Below are 18166 nucleotides of genomic sequence, written 5' to 3' on the forward strand. Positions count from 1 at the left end.
GGAATAAATCCAATGCCTTTGGGATTAGTGACTAGGACACTCCAGTATGGGGGGCTATTTCTATTAGATACTTGGTCTGCTAGACTCGGTGTCAGCATCTCTTTGCAACAATTTGCCCCAGTGTTAAGAGGAAAATCCTTTTTTGGAGTTCAAGCAAACTTGACCTGAGTGGTGGTGTTCAACGAGGTACTGCTAGCCATGGCATGGTTTACATGTTCCATTGAGTAAACAGGACCTCTCTCCCATCTAGACCACTCCATACTTGAGAAGTACCAAGTGGTCTGCCATGATCATCAAGTCTACTGTCATTGCACGCGACATGCGGTCTACCAATCTCTTCCTGAGAGGAAGCGTAAGCTCTTTAAAGAGTAGTCTTGAACCTGGCCCAAGCTTTCAGGCTAGCAACCATAAAAGGGGAGGAGAGAGCCCTGAGATGGGATGATCAAGTAAAGATCCCCCTAGTATTATCCCTTAAATCTCCACATGTGAAAGAAGAGCTGGACTGTATGCTTTGAACGATAAAATCTTTCCAAGGTTCCTTTCCTAGCTAAAGTCCTCTAACCACCACCTTGCATAATAGGGCTCCACTCTACACGTCTAGATCTATTAGATTGAGGCCACCTCCCTTCATGGGTCTCCCAAGGATTTCAAAAACCTCCGGATGATCGGAGACTCCAATTAGTAAGTCACCTCAGAGAAAGTGCAGGGAGAATTCGGCAAATTAATGCAACCATACCCTTGGATTGGGTTCTTTAGGTGATAGGCCTCACTCTCAGTCTACTTGGCTAGGGGCCTTTATGAGATCAGGAATCCCGCTTTAGGTCATTAGACTACGAGGATTAGACGGGAATGCCTTGGTCTTTGATGTTATTGATGGGTGCAGGGTGTCTAGGTCTACGAATGATATACATATGACTTCGGCACTGTTGGGATCAAGAGCTAGTAACACGACAGGGCCAGGCAGAGGATAGAGGCTAGAGGATTTAGAATGCACGTAGTAGCTCACAAACCCGAAGACATGTGATATAAAAATCAAGACCAGAACTATGTCGACTATATTATGAATACCAAAAACTCTCTGGGACAACAGAGATACAATCTAATGACACATCTGCTTAGCCCGACTGGGCTTGTTGCAGGTCACAAAATATTAGATGCTACACTCGATCTACGTGACCACAAATGTCTCCTATAGACCTCAACACATAGTCAAGCAAACGACCATAAAAACCACACAGGCCAAGATACACTACGCTATGAAGTGAGCTCACAGCTCTAATGAATGGTGACACACACCTCTGCAAGTGGTAGACACCTCTGGTTGGGTCAAGCCTCATATAGAAGCAAGCTTCACCGCTTACGCACAGCTGTAAGAACCGCCATGGAGACCGACTATCAATTACCAGCATATGCGCTCTAATCGGGATCATCACGAGTGTTTGGAATGACTGTCATCTGGTGCCAAAGGTCGAATGATTGGCTCAGTATTCGAAGGGGAGAAGAGACACCTTCCAGAGAACCGCCTTGCCCATAAACACGTCGAAGTATGCATGCACAAATGCCAAGTGGCTGACCACTGCCACCTCAGATGACCCTACGAAGTTTACCATGTCAAGATGTACTAATACTAACAATCCCCCTCCTAAACTGAGTAGGGGTGAAACCACTACTATCAAGCCAAAAAAAGGTCGTAATTCTGTGAGCTAAAAAGCATAGTCATCATTAGGGTAACTGTTGTCTTTCAAGTTGATTATAGGAGTACCACCTTCACTCACCAACCCAGCTACCTCATCTGTACCATTGTCTTCGAGTAGGCAAGCGTTCAACTGCTGCCACGCTTGTCATCATACGCCTTCTTGTAACAATGCTTCTCCTCACAACCTTCTTGCCCACAATAGTTGCAAGTGACCATTGGCTTCTTTCCATTGTCCTTAGTGTTCTTTTTCTCCTTAGCTGCAAATGGTTGCTCAGCATTGCCTATAGAAAGGCAACGAATATAAGTCGAACAAGGGCCTCCACTCGTTCACTAAAATCCCTCCATACATAGAAGACAAAAGAAAGGACTGATTTTTCTATTCTTGAGGGATTTGAGAGTCTCTTCCAAAAGGATTTTTGCAAGTCAATAGAAATCTGAAATTCTCCGAATAAAGAGCTTTGGTGGGCGTCCAGCCCATAAGGCTAAGCTAAAACTTCCTAACATTACTAATCGGTGTCGCGAAGGGGAGGCTCTTCTGTTTGTGCCCTGAATCGTTCAATTCCCACTCCCTGCAGTCCAATTGTGCAAATACTTTATGGAAACACCTCCATTGGGCCAAATGCTCCATGAACCCGAGGGAATTGATATGGTAGATACCATCCTGAAGCCAAAAGGCACTACTCCACATGACCTACAACCGTGATAGGTGTTAGCATTAGTACATCTTGGCATGGTAAACTTTGTAGGGTCATCTGAGGTGGCAATGGTCAGCTACTTGGCATTTGTGCATGCATACTTCGACGCGTTTATGAGCAAGGCGGTTCCTTGGAAGGTATCTCTTCCCCTCTCCAAATACTCAGCACATCATTTGACTTTTGGCACCAGATGAGAGTCGTTCCAAAAGCTCGTCGTGATCCCGATTGGAGTGCATGTCATGACAACTGATAGTCAGTCTCCATGGCGGTTCTTACAGCTGTGCATAAGTGGTGAAGCTTGCTTCTATATGATCCCGATTGGAGTGCATGTCCTGACAACTGATAGTCAATCTCCATGGCGGTTCCCTAGAAGGTATCTCTTCCCCTCTCCAAATACTCAGCACATCATTCGACTTTTGGCACTAGATGAGAGTTGTTCCAAAAGCTCGGGGTGATCCCAATTGGAGTGCATGTCCTGACAACTGATAGTCAGTCTCCATGGCGGTTCTTACAGCTGTGCATAAGCGGTGAAGCTTGCTTCTATATGAGGCTTGACCCGACCAGAGGTGTCTACCACTTGCAGAGGCGTGTGTCACCATTCATTAGAGCTGTGTGCTCACTTCATAGCGTAGTATATCTCGGCCTGTGTGGTCTTACGTGGGCACAAAATCTTTGCACTTGACATTCTCGCAAGCTTGTGTGAACAATTGCTTTTCCAATAAAGATAAACAATGGACTCATCGACGAATGCATCCAGAGAGGCCTCCCTGACATATCATTCGTGACGTTCAATGGCTGGAACTTCCCATTCTGGCAACTAGTTGTGTGACCTTTATTCATGGAGAAAAGCTATGGGGAGTCGTATCTGGCTCTGAAAACAAGCTGACTAACAATCAAGGTCTCGAGAAGATGCAGGCTTGGGATGCCAGAAATGAAAAAGCTCTTGGTCTATTGGGAAGAGCTCTTGGATTAGAGTATTTCCACCATGTGGATGTTAAGAAGACTGCACACTAGAACTAGACCATGTTGGACACGCTCTTTGGATTCGGAGTCAAGAATTCCAAAATCATGCTTAAGCAAGAATTATTTAGTCTGCAAATGGGCGATGGAGAGTCACTAGCAATGCATCTCAACAAAATGCAATCTATTATGAAGCAGTTGCAGGATCTCTCAGTTCAGGTTGATGATGATGCTAAGGCGATTGTGCTTACTTGTCTCCACCCTAGGTATGCTTGAATTAGTCACTATTGTACGCTTGAATTCAGATGCCTTAACCTTCCAGGAGGTGGTTTCAATCTTGTTGAGTGAAGATAGATGCGTAGAGATGCATTCAGTTGTGGAGTCTATTTAGCATTGTTTATGGGACTATAGAGAAACAAGGATCGTTTGGAAAGGGATTGCTAACTTATTGAGTACCTTTATGCCTTCTCCTTCCTTCATGATCTGGGACTTAGAAGTTTGGCTCTCTTGTTCGGGGCCTCGAGTGTTTTATGAGAGACATGACTCTTCTTGGGCTTTTTTGGTTTGATGACATTTGGTTGAGTCATGGTCTTTGGATGACATTCTAGGCTCTCCTTATAGACATGCACCTGCCTCTGTGGATATATCATGGGAGATCTAGGCGAGCATATTAGTGTAGCCTATCTGGAGATCCAGATGCATAGAGGCCTTGGATGGCTCCGAGGTCCACCCTGCACACAAATTGATGAGTATTTGGTTAGATAACCTTGGTGGTCATTTGGGGGTTTGGCAACATGTATCAGGAGGGCTCTTTTTCTCAGAAAGTGGAGTGGCTCCCCATTCTTCTCGGAGTCCTCCGCAGTGTTGGGGTGGCACTTTCAGCCTCAACCTTGGATTTTTTCTTGCTCTCTTACAAGAGCTTGATTTGGCCCTACTAGGGGGTTAGTTTTTTCATGCCTTGCATGATGCACTTCTCTCTTGAGCTTTGCTCTTGGAGTTTCTTTCATACTTATTAGAAGTTTTTTCATTGAAAAAAAGAAAAGAAAACTGATGATAGATTTGAGGCTCGAGGCATCCACTATGGGATCTTTTTTTCATTGAAAAAAAGAAAAGAAAACTGATGATAGAAATGAGGCTCGAGGCATCCACTATGGGATCATTGGCAACATGGCCAGATGAACTTATTCGCATAAATGGCTAGAACTAGATTCCCTTGGGGCAATGCAAATAGTACCACCTCTATCATCCACATAGAATGAAGAGAAGAGAAATGAAGTGCGGGTGGAGAGAGAGTGCCGGAGTGAAGGAGGATGGAGAGAGTGAACTGTACAACAATATGGGGCGAAGCAACAGGTGGGACAAGGACGGGGATGCTGCACAGGTGAACCAGAGGGTGAATTAGCAGAAGAGGGCCGAAACAGAGGCAGGAAAGTTGAAGGAGCTATGGAGCAGCAGGTGATGGGAGGAGCAGCAGCGAGACAAGTAAGAGCTATGATATCTCCTTCCCCTCCCCTATTGCTCAATTTACAAAACCTAATCTATAAAATTGTTATATTTCTAGTCTCATGAGGGTATCTTTTTCTCACCTTAGTGGGCATGCAAGGTCTATAAGAATTTTTGTCCAAGTTGCAGCCAATGAATGTCCTTCATTGATTTATTCTTTGAGGGGGTGTGTGACACAACAACTACCGTATCAATTTGCAACTATGTGTGAGTTCTTGCGTATGTCTGCTGAGTCTTGTTTTCTCCTCTTGGAACTTTTTGGTGGCTTCTTCCAGCCTCTCAGCCCTACTCATACCTCCTAAGTAATCAACATTATCTGCAATATTCATAGTAGTATTTTGCTTTATATAACACAAAACTTGTCATACTGCTTTTGCTTTTTTCCAGAGCACACCAAGGAAGCTAGTAAAGTCTGCAAAAAGGAAAACAAATCACAAAATCTGATTTTAAATACAGAGCAGTTAGAAGGACAAATTTCTACTTCAGAAAAATTTTCAAGGAAGCTAGGTGTCGTGATGTTTTTTGGATGAGAACATTATATACCTTATTTCCTGGAAGTTTTACTTTGGAATGGAAGTTGAGACAAAGGAATTTAATGGTTTGGACAGCTCATCCACCTAAGAACGTTCCTCCTTGTTGTAATCTAAATCAAGTGTCGAATACTTCTCCTCATTTCTTTAATGCTCATAATAGAAACACGTTTGCTTCTAGATTGATGCATCATGTTCCTTGCGACTGTCTTTATTTCTCAAATAAGAGGGCTGCATCCAATATAGGCATCCTTTTCTCAAGAAGTATTTGTTTTGACTTAGGAGAATGCAGAGCAACCGTAATCATTAGCTTAAATTGTTATAATATGAAGATATGCACATCTAGGTTCCAAGTGTTGCGAGGGCGGGGGGGGTTCTATATTTGGTGGGAATTGTGTGTTATTCGGATCTATTGTCAAGATTTTTTTTCAACCATAACGTACCCTTAAACTTTGTTGAATGCACATATCTATTCATGACATGCATTTTCTTTTGGTATTGCAGGCATGACATTACTTGGAGTGATATTTGTTCTTTCAAAGTGGCACCTTCAAAGAAATTTTCTTATTTGCAATTGCACGATCTAAAGGATGATTACATTCAAGGTCAAATACGGCGCCCACCTGAGCGATCTACTTGTAATGTAAGTGCATCTAGTTTGTTCAGCTTTCAATATTTATATTTTTACATGAAGAACTCTGCCACAATAAGCTGAGATGAAGGGTAACCTTTATTTGTACAAATAATCAATGATTGCAATAGAAGATTTCTGATAACGTGGGGAATGCTTTAGCAAATGTCTTAGGTGCAAGAGATCACTTGAAGAGAAAATATTTGCAATGCGTCGGTGGCACTAGAATCATCCACCGATTGACAATACGAGTCTGGTTCCAATCCTTTGTTACCTTGCATTACCATTGCCTCGTTCGTACATGAACTTAATAATTTCATGCTTGTGTCATTGTGCTAAAAAAACTCAGTCAGTCTAGACTGATAGACATTCAAATATAACACTCTCAAAGCACAAATCTACAAGGTAGATGCAATAAAAAGACTAAGTACTCATCATTACAATAGCACTCAGATCTACCGATCTTGTTGTGCACTTACCACCTCATAAAAGAGCTGAGCTGTTAATACTACAAAACATAATATGGTAAAAATTATGAGAAACCCTTTGCACTAGTTGCAAAAATGACAATTGTTTGAACACTTATTACTCTATCATCACAATTTGATGGCCTATATATCAAATGGAAGTCAAAAACTCTTTTTTGGTTTTCTAGACGAGGAAATCTACGTGTGATAGCTAGACCGTTATGTTGTCAAAGGCCAAGAGCAAAGGTTTTACAAATTGCTCAAATCCTTGTATGGATTGAAGAAAGCACCTAGGGCATGGAATGCCAAGATCCATAATCACTGTATTATGTGGAAAACTTCACAAGGTGGTGTTCTTGAGTGGTCCATGTAGAAGAAATGTGACTATCATGTGCATTCAATAGCATTTTAAAATCATGTTTTCTATAAAATATATTTACAGAGTAGTATCATTTTAAAAAATTCACAATTTTATATAAAGTAAAAATAGGGCTTGAATGCACGTGATATCATCCATTGGCTGTATTGAACCTCTACTCTCCTATTGGCTGTATCATCTACCTTAATTATTGATGTATCATGGAAGTTCTCTTTAGCGCAATGTGTTTTTGAGTCCTATTGTGGCATATGTCTTGAGTCTGTTGTCAAGTCTTCTTCCTTTCAAATAGTTAATAATTTGGTTCCCTCAAAATTTTATCCAGTTCCCGACAAATATGGTCAATGGCTAATATCTTGCCTTGTCTTGTAGGAAAGGTCCTTCTACTTAAAGTTTGTTTCTCTAAAGCTGACCATTTGCTTTCATGTCAAGTGATCACAATCCTCCTATTTATTAAAGCTTTCATTTAAAGGTTGACTAGAGGATTGCCGAGTCAAATTGTCTCAAGCTTAGTCACGTTTGTAACTACATCTGGCGGCTTGTTATGGACCCTCGAAGGTGGTTTTGCATGGCTTTAGAAGGATTGGTGTGGTTCTTTTTAATAAGCCAAGATACCTGCCCAAAATGGCAACTCATGGAGGTGAACTATGGTATTGGAGTGGCCTCTGTGGGCTTCATACTATTAATAGTTAGTAGTGGAAATACTAGAGTTAGTCTATTGTGACAAGATTCCACGAATATCAGTTTACGTATTATTTTTAACCTATCTAATTACTTCCTACTTCCACCTTACTCTCTTGCTCCCTCAAAGTGTTTTTGTACAAGGCTCCTTCAAGCTGAATTTCTGTTTATCATAACTCCTCCATGTGAAGGCCATCTCCCTCATTGTTTGCTGTGAGGTGTTCACCTCCCGACCCACTATTCTTTCATAAAAAGTTGCTACCAGTTTCTCTCTCTAAAATAAAAGCCATCTAGCTGGTGTCCCAAGCCATCCTTGAACAAGATTCCGTTTTTCATATTCTCTTTTTTTTTTCAAAGAAAAAACTTCTATTAAGTATGAAAGAACCACCAACAGCAAAGCAAGGGAGGAGTACATCATGCATGGCATGAGAAAACACCACCCTAATAGGGCAAAAGAAGGTCTATAAGAGAGCTAGAAAAAATCCAAGGTTGAGGCTAAAAGTGCCACCTCAACCTTACAGGGGACTTTGAGAAGAACGGGGAGCCACTCCACTCCTTGAGGAAGACAATGCTCCTAATAGAGGCTGCCTCGGAAGACCCTTGTATGCTCCCTCAAATGGCCACCAAGGTGTGTACCATATCTATTCAAATACTCACCAATATGTGTGCAAGGTGGACCTGAGTACCATCTAAGGCCTTTGTGCATCTAGACTCCAAATATGCCACACTGAAATGCTTGCCAAAATCTCACCTGAAGTATCCTCATAGGCATGTGTAGGTGTGTTACCAAGCTGTAAATATTCCAAGTAAAGTACAAAGTTGACCATTTATTTGATCATAATTAAAGAGGAGTTCATTTAGTTTTAATTGTGGTCAAAGAGTTCTTTTAAGTGGTCATTGACTTCGGTCAAAGACACTTAACTTCGGTCAAGAAGGCTTGACTTTGGACAAGGAGACTTGGTTTAGGCCAAGAGGGTTGACTTTAGTCAACCAAGATATTATAACCTCGATTGGAGAGAATTGGTTATAATTAAGGCACCTTGACCATTGGCCAAAGCCCCTTGATTATAGTCAAAGAGGGTAGATCTCGGTCAACCATAGAATGAATGTTTAGCGTGCGCTTTGGTTTGCTCGGTGGGGACGCCCAGAGAGACGAGGATTAGTCTAGAGTTTATTTTTGCATGCAAAAGCTAACAATTAACGGATGACATGGTGGTGTGCTTCATTGAATTGTTACAAGTACCAAGAGGGGTCAAAATGGCCTATTTTTATGGAGCTAAGGAAGAACCTTGCCAAAGCAAAGTGACCATGGGAGTTGGAAGGCTCAGAATGACTCAACCCATGACCTGAGTTTAGATAGTAGCTAGAACTTTGACACTTGGCACTTGCCAAGAGAGTAGAGTTAATCTCTCTTGTAATCTAAAATATTCACGTATGGAAAATCAGCCTGGAAGCTGCAGATCTTGTACGGCGGGGTCCAGCCTGTTGGTTCTAGGCCCTAGTTTGTGTGTCAAAGTGCAGGAAGGAAGGAGAGAGAGAGAGAGAGTGAGGAAAAAATGTCGTTTGATTCCTTTGTTAAGATTGTCTCGATTCCGCGATCGACGATGGCTTGCGCTGAAGAAATGATTGGTCAACTGCATTATTGTATTTCGGGTCAGATTCCAAGGTGTGTAAGGAGAGCCAGGAATGTCATCCAGTGAGCATGACTCAACCAAATGTCGTCGAACTGAAAGAGCCTAGCAGGAGTCATGTCTTCTCTCATTAAACACCTAAGTCCCCGATAGAGAAAGCCAAGCTATCGAGCCTCAAGTCATGAAGAAAAGAAAAGGCATAAAGTTGCTCAAAAAACAGGCAATCCCCTTCTAGATGATTGCCGCCTGTGTGCAGTCCATAAACAGTGCTGAATAGTCTCCTCAGCAGAAAGGCAACAAATACAAGGGAGACATTGGGAAGAAAGACGCTCTGGATGATTGACTGCTCAAATATACCCAAAGTATTCAGTAGTTTTTTGGTTGCTGTATATTTTTTGTAAACGTTATGGACTCTCTCTGCATCTGACATTCCCTATGATATTATGGCATTTGCAGGAATACACAGGCTGGTTTAATCGATCCACAATTATCAGGTTGCGTCATCATATACGGGTTCGTTTTCTTAGTCTTATCCCAGGGAACATTGCAAGAGATATAGAGCAAATTGAATCCAGGAAATTGGGAATCTTGAAGCGGCTTGACCAGGTTGCAAGCAGTCAGCCTCAGATAGCCTCAACTGCTGGTATGTCTTGGTTTGAGTTTGAGGCATGCATTGTATTTCCAAGAAAATAAGGACATCAAACTGTATATGAACCCAAAATTTTAAACAATAAGTTGGTTTGGGAAAGGTTACGCAAAAGTCTAAATGAGTTAGTAATTCGGACGATAGAAACATGCATCTGACATCCTTCATTTATGGTCAGACATATAAAAGATATGATCAGTCACCTTCTTCCTTTCTTCTTTATTTCTTGTTTTCTTTCTCTTTTGTTTATTTGACATATTTTAGTAAGCACCGGGTTTGCCCAAGAGATTCGGCAGGTCTTTAGAAACCCAGTATAGGAATACAACATAACCATATCATATCAGATCTAATACACGAGAGAAATCTGGGCCTGTGCCAAAGGTGGAAGCTCAAGAGGCGCCTGATGATGAATGAGACTGTGATGACAGGAAACATGTGGTCGATAGAGAGAGAGAGAGAGAGAGAGTCTTACTTTGGTTCTATAATGTTTTGCATAAGGTGTAGGACCGAGCAATGTGGAGAAAGATGTTTGTTCAGCAGTTGATTTTGTTGGAACAAGCCTCTAGAAAGGTGATCTGAATACTGTGAATTCTGAAGACGAGGAAGAGGAAGAGGAGGAGGAGGAGGAGGAGGAGGAGGAGTATAGGAATACAACATAAGCATATCATATCAGATCTAATACATGAGAGAAATCTGGGCCTGTGCCAAAGGTGGAAACTCAAGAGGCACCGGACGATGAATGAGACTGTGATGACAGGAAACATGTGGTCGATAGAGATAGAGAGAGAGAGAGAGACAGAGAGAGAGAGAGAGTCTTACTTTGGTTGTATAATGTTTTGCATAAGGTGTAGGACTGAGCAATGTGGAGAAAGATGTTTGTTCGGCAGTTGATTTTGTTGGAACAAGCCTCCAGAAAGCTGATCTGAATACTGTGAATTCTGAAGACGAGGAAGAGGAGGAGGAGGAGGAGGAGGAATATCAGCAGTTTCAGGTGAATGCCACTCATGTTCGTCACTTCTGGAGTTAGGATTTCAAAACATATGGATGAATTCAACAAAGGTCTAAACAGAGATCTTTCAAGGCAAATCTGCCAGTTTATGCATTAAACTTGTGTATAATTTCTCCACTCATTCAGGGAGATTTTCTGATGGTCTTATTTTGCAGGAACCAGGCATTGATAATGGTTCACAAGATGCAAACATCTGTATCCCTTTCTTCTTTCAAGGTCCTCCTGTTTGAGTATCTCATAGTGGATCATGTGGCCACATTCTGTGTTGGCTGTTGGCGTTCCTGTCCTCACTGTGTTTTCGTTCAACTTGGCTGTCTTATGTTTTCAATGTACTGAAGCATTTCAACACGTGTTTCACCTGGTCATTCCACATTTTCATCTCTAGTCACTACGGTAGGAGGTTCACATTCCACCTACTCAGCCGCGATAAATGTCCTCGTCACCTTGCACAATTCACTCCATCAAGCCTTTGTATCTCTTGATCTTACAGGAGAGGCCTTTAGATCCACTATTACTCAATCGTCCACCCCCAATGTAGAAGATGTATGCAGAAGCGGAGGCCTTCTAGTACAGGCCAGCAGCTTTAAGTTTCCTAGATGGTGGTAAGCCAGCGATCCGCAGAGCTGAAGTCCGCTCTATATGCCCATCATCCTTCATCCTTCTCATGCTATCTTACCTGGCAGCCTCAACACAAGTCCGAAAGATCCTGCGCTTGCATGTGTCAACAAAAAGTCTTGGAAGGCAACACACAAACTCTCTCTTTGTCTCTCTCTGAAATCCATTTGTCATTATATTTAAAAGAGTAGTCCCCAAGAAAGGGACATGCAGTTACAACATCAGAAAATCTCATTATATGACAAGAAAGCAGGATCACACACACAGACACACGTGCGTGCGTGTGTGATTGTCTACATGCGCGGGATTTATATTATCCTGCTTTCTTGTCAGTAATGAAATCTTCTGACGCTGGTAACTGCAATCTTCCATGGATGTTACCCCCCCAAAAAAAAGTGTGTGTGTTTTTCTCTATGTGAGTTGGTCTGAGGTGTGCTGAACAAAATGGACAAATAAGGAATGAAAGTGGAGTTATTCCATGATTGTGCGTTTGGAATACAATATGGATTAATGTGAAGGCTTACTTAACAGCAGTGCAGTTATGGAACCTTCTGATAGCATCCCTAAGAACTACTTACAAGAGCTTTTGGAGAAATTCCCCATGAATACAAGTGAGGATGTGAGAACAATGCCACATGTTGATCTAAGCGATGAAGATGCAGAGTATGCCATTTACGAGCAAGACGATGATGACGATGAAGATGGTATGTAATATCGGTTGTCGCTTTTTGATGAGGAACCTGTTTTATCATGGGACCATTAATCAGTCTACAAAATCTACAAGGGAAGTTTTGTACTATCCTGTGTGTCCCTGGGTGGAAAGGAAAATTTTGTATCAATTCAATCCGAATGAAATAATGAGGATGCCACAAGGATGGATACATGCCTAGTACACAATAGGAGGCAGCCAGTTGGATGGGATTGAAGTTTTGGTGGCAAAGTGTATGCACTGCATGGTCAACAGCCTTCTATTATAACTATTAAGCTTGTTCGAGAATACTTGTCACACATAATACCCTGTAGAGGTATAAACTTTGATGGCTTGATAAAGTAAGAATCAAAGAAAGGAAACAAGGCTAACAGAGCCATGCAATGGACTTCTAATGTTGATACCTATGATGGAAGTAATCACTTTGAAAGTGGTACAGCTTCACAGGGCTTGCCTCCCATTGTTATGAGTTAGAGAGAGATGATCGTGTGCGATGGACTGTGAGGTGGCACCCATGGAAAGAATTATATGTGCCAACCAAGCAGCTATATGAACGATATTCCCTATGAAAGAAGCTGCAGTTTTCAGAGCAACTGGTGGTTTTTGGACTGTTATTTTCACACGCATATCTTATGACTGTGCTTAGTCTAATATAGATCTCTTGCTTGGATTCTCATCGTGCTGTGAATATAAGAGTAGCTCTTTCTCAACTTGCAGATTTAACTCTCGAAGTGTCTTCTTTTGTAGTAGTTGCATCTTCCTCTCTTTTAGTACAATGTCAATATGCTGTTAATGCTTTTGGTGACAGTACTCGGTCTCATAGGCAGCTTATTTTGAGATTATTTTAGAATTTGTTTGATGAGTCTTAACATCTTGAAATATTGTCAAATGGTTTCAGATCTATTTCCAGTTGAAAGTCCTATCTACATGTGTTGCTACAAGAGTGGTAGAGCAAGGTGTGAGTCTTTTGTGAGATCTAGTGTGAGAAAAGGTGTTTCATGAATACCTCCAATTCCAGTGTAGTTTACGATCTGTTCTCAATTTCAAAGCTCCACATATTGCTGCTGGAAATCGAGACTTTTTAAAAAGAGGAAGAGTCATATACATAGCTGCGTAGTATAAGGTCGAGGCTTTTTTCTGCATGGTTGCCATCGTGCTGTTCATCACACCTAATCATAACGATCCAACACTAAACACTAGTGTAATACAATTTCCCTTTAGGCATAATTGGCCATGTTCTAGTGGGTTTTACCCTACCACTATGGGACGTGGTCACTCTTATCTATTAGAGCTAATGCAAGTAACAAGAAGGCTATGGCCTTCATAACATAATTGAGGCCAAGGAACCATGTCTCCATGTGCCAATCCCTCCCCCCTCCGGCCTCGTCCCTTGATCTCCCATCTCAAGGCGTACTTAAAGTATTATCCTATTGGAAACGATCTTAAAATTGGGACATAAAATGCTAAACACATTACACAACAAAATAACTCAACCTTCACCCCCGAACTTGATCAAAGCACTAGTTATGGCTTGAATCCGCAACAGTCAGGAAGCCACTCTTTCCATTAAGAACACCACCTTCATTATGTAGATAGATCGTGCTTCTTTAGCTTCATCTTTCTCTTTTTCCTTGCTCCAATGAGCTAAAGGTTTTTATAGACATTCTAAATTATTTTTGATGATTAAGTGTAGTAGAGAGAGAGACTTTGGAAAGCACTTTACGTAATGTCTAAAGGCATTGTAGTTTGTTGGAGATGAGACCATTCACAAATCCAAACACTTTGTAAGAGAGACACTCAGAACGTCATACGACAAAGTCAACACATTTTTTCCAAAGGTAAGCACACTTTAGAAGATGTCATTGCCTTCATACAAGGTTATTGTTTTAATGTTTTGGGCCCTCACAATTCTTCTTCGATGGAGTTTCCATTGCAAAGATGACCAAATGTCCAAGTATATCGTAGATCTTAGTCTTCATATCCGCCCTCACCATTGAACTTGAAAGACAAGGTAGAGGAGATTTTTAAACCTTGTTCTTGTGGTTAAGAGATATTTTTCCCTTGGTCAAACCTCACTCCCAACGATACTACAACTATATTTTAGACAGTAAGCCGTGGTAATGTGACATGCCTTGTTGCTTAAAAATACAAGAGTATCATTGATGGACTCAACAATTGGTTCCTTTCTCTCATACATAAATCAGTAACATACGAGCCCCATACTTTATCAAGGTATGTGCTTGATAATTTTGGCCTCATTAGAAGCGTCTTAACTAGAACCATGTGACTAGGACTTGATTTGATAGTATCCAATTGGTGGCAATGTTTACTAGTCCTCATGTGCTTACTAAAGGTCTTGATTTGCATCCACCCCATTGTCACCAAGGCTTACTCCCCAAGTTGCTAGAGAATTATATTAAAATGAGTAGACCCTTGAGGAATAGATGATCAATTGAAGGTAATTCACCTATGGTCCTCATATTTGCCACCCTAGTCTCTATGCGATGTAATCCTCATTTAGAGATCCATCACATGTACAAGCATAATTCACGGGCAAGCCTTAGACGTCATTTGTAGAGGAGAGAGCTTAAGGAAGGGTCCCATTGATGGAGAGGATCTTTGGAGCTGAAGGATTGGTACCACTAGCCCATTTCCTTGCTTTACCTGGGCGTTATTTTCTATAGCAACTAGCCAAAATGTATGATGGATATACCATCAAAAACTTCTATAGTGAGCTATGGACCCATTGTTTGAAGTATAGTGCTATGATGAGTTATTCTGAGAGGGGTTGGATAATATCTAAATTTGCATGGACTCACACATGGGAAACAAACTGGCTGACATGTGGGTAGCATGATAGCCCCATCCCATGTAGGTTGAGTGGGGCTTCATGATGGGCCTAACCATCTAGGTTGGGAGGTCATGGAAGAGGGTGGGCTTGAGACTAGAGAAGAGCCTAGCAAAGGGGTAGAATGGCAAGCACAAATGGTGCATTATAGGTCCATAGAAGGTCATGGAAGAGGGAGGCCATGGAAGAGAATGGGCCTGAGACTAGAGAACAGCTTATCACAAGGGTTGAATTGCAAGCACAATGGGTGCATTATAGGGCCCTAGAGCTAATCAAGTGCTACAATCAACACTTGGGTTGGGTTTTATATTCATAATCAATATATTCAAAAAGAAATAAAAGAATGGTTATCTTTTTTTAAAGTCTTAATAATGGGTTATCAATGTGGGAAGGCAAAGTTAACATGGTCAAAAGAGTTTATCACAACAATAGTAGCTCATCTTCCATAGCAAGAGTTAGGGAGAAATCTTTGTGCACAAGCTATATTTCTAGGGGAACCTTGTTCTAACAAATGTATAGAGTGTTACAATTGAGGTTATAACTATCAATAAAGTGGTGTGATTTAGCTTCGTCAAAGATATCCTAACTCAAACTTGGATATTGGGTACATAGGTCTTATTTGTAAGTCTTATTATGCTATAATGGTCCCAAGTAAAATTTAGGGGCAATTTATAGTTGACCACTAGCTAAAATGCAAAGTATTTGTAGAGCTTGAGGGGGAATCTTATTCATGCAAAGTAACACTAAGTGCTCCATTGAAGTGTAGTAATCCATATTTATAGCTTTCACTCCCACCTACTTCATGCCTCTAAATCCCATATGATTTCATAATGAGGCTAGATTAGATTTATCCAAACCAAGTAATGAAAATTCGTTGGATTTGTAAACCAAACCAGATCATACGTGTGAATGTTACATTATGAATTTGGAGAAATCTCGCCAAGTGGAATATCTCAAAATTTGGTTGATAGAATTGAAGTATGATGAGGGTGACATATCGTTTGACTTTGCCACCATTGCAATTCTCTAGTAGGTCACTTTGGAGGTCCTGAAGTTTGAGGTTTCAATTTGAGAAGACATTGGCCACTTGATAAGTGTGATTCCATCCATCGTTACATTTGTCTTCTTTGGTCCTAGTTAATAATTACATTAAACTCATTAATTTGTTTGCTTACTTCCCCTTGTTCCCAATTAATCTAAGGTCCTACTCAATTAATCTACCTCACCGCCCCTCTCCGCCCTTGCTTAAACTACTCTTTTATCGATTAATCTACCTCTCTCTGTTCTCACTGGCTCCCTCTCCGCCCCATTGCTTCCTTTTGTCCATTGCTTCGATCCTTTGTCTTGCTCCCTTCCCCTCTTTGCCTCTCCCTCACTCTACTCTCCCTCAGCTCAACCACCCCAGTCTCCCACTGTTCCCCCCTCTCCACCCCCCTCTTTATAGCCGCTCGGGAGCCTTGAAGCTTCTGGAACAAAGGTTTCAGAACAAACGTTCTGGAATCTTCAGCACCGCCTTAATTTTTTGCCATCAGCATTAGGTTAAATGCCCTTTCAGCCCTCCATCCCCGCTCGTGTTAATACGAATGCTTGAGTAAAGTACATCGTGGGTGGCTACCCAGGAATTATTAAGAAGGATGAGATATTTTGATCTAGGTGATTCTTTAGAATATGGCAATGAGATGGCAATCACGTCGTGCCTTTTTGTGGTGCTGAATTAGTAATGGAGTCCAAAAAACTTGATCTGAAATTTCATAAACCTAGAGCTTATTGATTTGAGCCTTGATGGATTGGAGTTCATTAATAAGGTGTTCAATTGCCACTCTTAACCACCAACGTGAGTGGAACAACAAATTCAAGCCCATATACAAGGTGAATGGAGTATATATTTATAAAAGTTTGTGAGAACTTTTTAGGCCTTTCTATATGCCTACAATATTGCATGTAATATCTATCTCAACCAATTTCATGTGTATTGACTCCTACATAGATTCAATATATATTTTTGATGTACATTATTCAATCGAGTCATAACATCCTCTTCATTGTTCTCCCTCCTGTATCTCCTAAGGAAGGAATATTTCACTTGATTTCAATTTTGAAAATAGCTCACTAGGTACTAGTTAAACCATTGATATGCTACCTTGTAAAGTGTGCATGGGAAGGAGCTCACATGTCCCTTAATGTTGCACACATTCACCGAAGACACTATATAAAATCTTTGTAAATGGTTGAAGTGATCATCATCCTCTATGCCTGTAGGTGGCAAAATTTGAGATAGCTCAACCTCCAAAACACATATGACAATAGCTAAGAGACCTCCAAATGTAACACACATTAAACAAGAGAAACTACTAGCACTCTTACCAAATGTGACACCTATCAATTAGGAAAAAACGTTGGTAATGAGATATTGTGTGATATTCTGGAACAACCTTGCCATCAAAATCTCTAGTTACAATACTACATGAGAATGCATGAGAATGCACTAGAAAGCTCTCTAGCAAACATGTCGATGTCTCTGATATCAAACCAAAGTTTTCCCTGAATCCCTATGTTTGCAAAAGAAAATCTATTATGGTTAGATGAAATTTTAGAGCAACTAGAGGAACTACCATAGATAATACCTAGAGCACCATCCCTTGACACATTCAAGATAGATTTAGAAAAATGGGGAATGATAAGAAAAGAGTCAAGCACCATCTCTTGACACCTTTAAGATAGATTTAAAAAAAGGGGAAATGATAAGAAACGAGTCAAAACAAATAGTCAACCACTCAAGGATGTTTCTAAGAGTAGATACAAAAAACAAAGAGTGAATATAAAATCCTTGGTAACAATAGTTAGACCACCATCTCAAGAAGCAACTGCAATAGGAACATGAGCGAAAGGAAATCTTACTTCATGCCACTTGAAATAGAAAAATGAGTTCAAAAAGGCGATAACAAATCAATGTTATTGAATGACACCAACCCTCCATAGAAGTCAACAAGGAGTAGTTAAATGTGATACAAGGATCCAAGGATACATCAGTAGTAAAGGTGAATTAAAATCCATAAGACAAAAAAAAGACAAATGGACCTATCAAGGAAAAAGACATCAAATAATGATCAAGAATGATCACTTTAAGCGAGGCTATAAATATAACAATCCAATACAAAATTTATCTGGA

General features: G+C 40.9%; 1 protein-coding gene across 1 annotated transcript in view; it reads left to right on the forward strand.

Annotated features, from left to right (window-relative positions):
* LOC147886282 (transcription factor tau subunit sfc1-like) overlaps positions 1-18166 on the forward strand; it is a 92700-nt gene that overhangs the window by 54385 nt on the left and 20149 nt on the right. Inside the window, exons 12-16 of the mRNA XM_087395082.1 lie at positions 5889-6027; positions 9627-9813; positions 10662-10807; positions 10981-11020; positions 11980-12151. Of these exons, the coding sequence (XP_087251208.1) occupies positions 5889-6027; positions 9627-9813; positions 10662-10807; positions 10981-11020; positions 11980-12151 (684 nt within the window). The remainder of the gene's footprint in view (positions 1-5888; positions 6028-9626; positions 9814-10661; positions 10808-10980; positions 11021-11979; positions 12152-18166) is intronic.

This window comes from Dipteris shenzhenensis, chromosome 24 (assembly GCF_047967505.1).
Source record: "Dipteris shenzhenensis isolate YYH24624 ecotype China chromosome 24, Dip_SZ_1.0, whole genome shotgun sequence".
Classification (NCBI taxonomy): Eukaryota; Viridiplantae; Streptophyta; class Polypodiopsida; order Gleicheniales; family Dipteridaceae; genus Dipteris; species Dipteris shenzhenensis.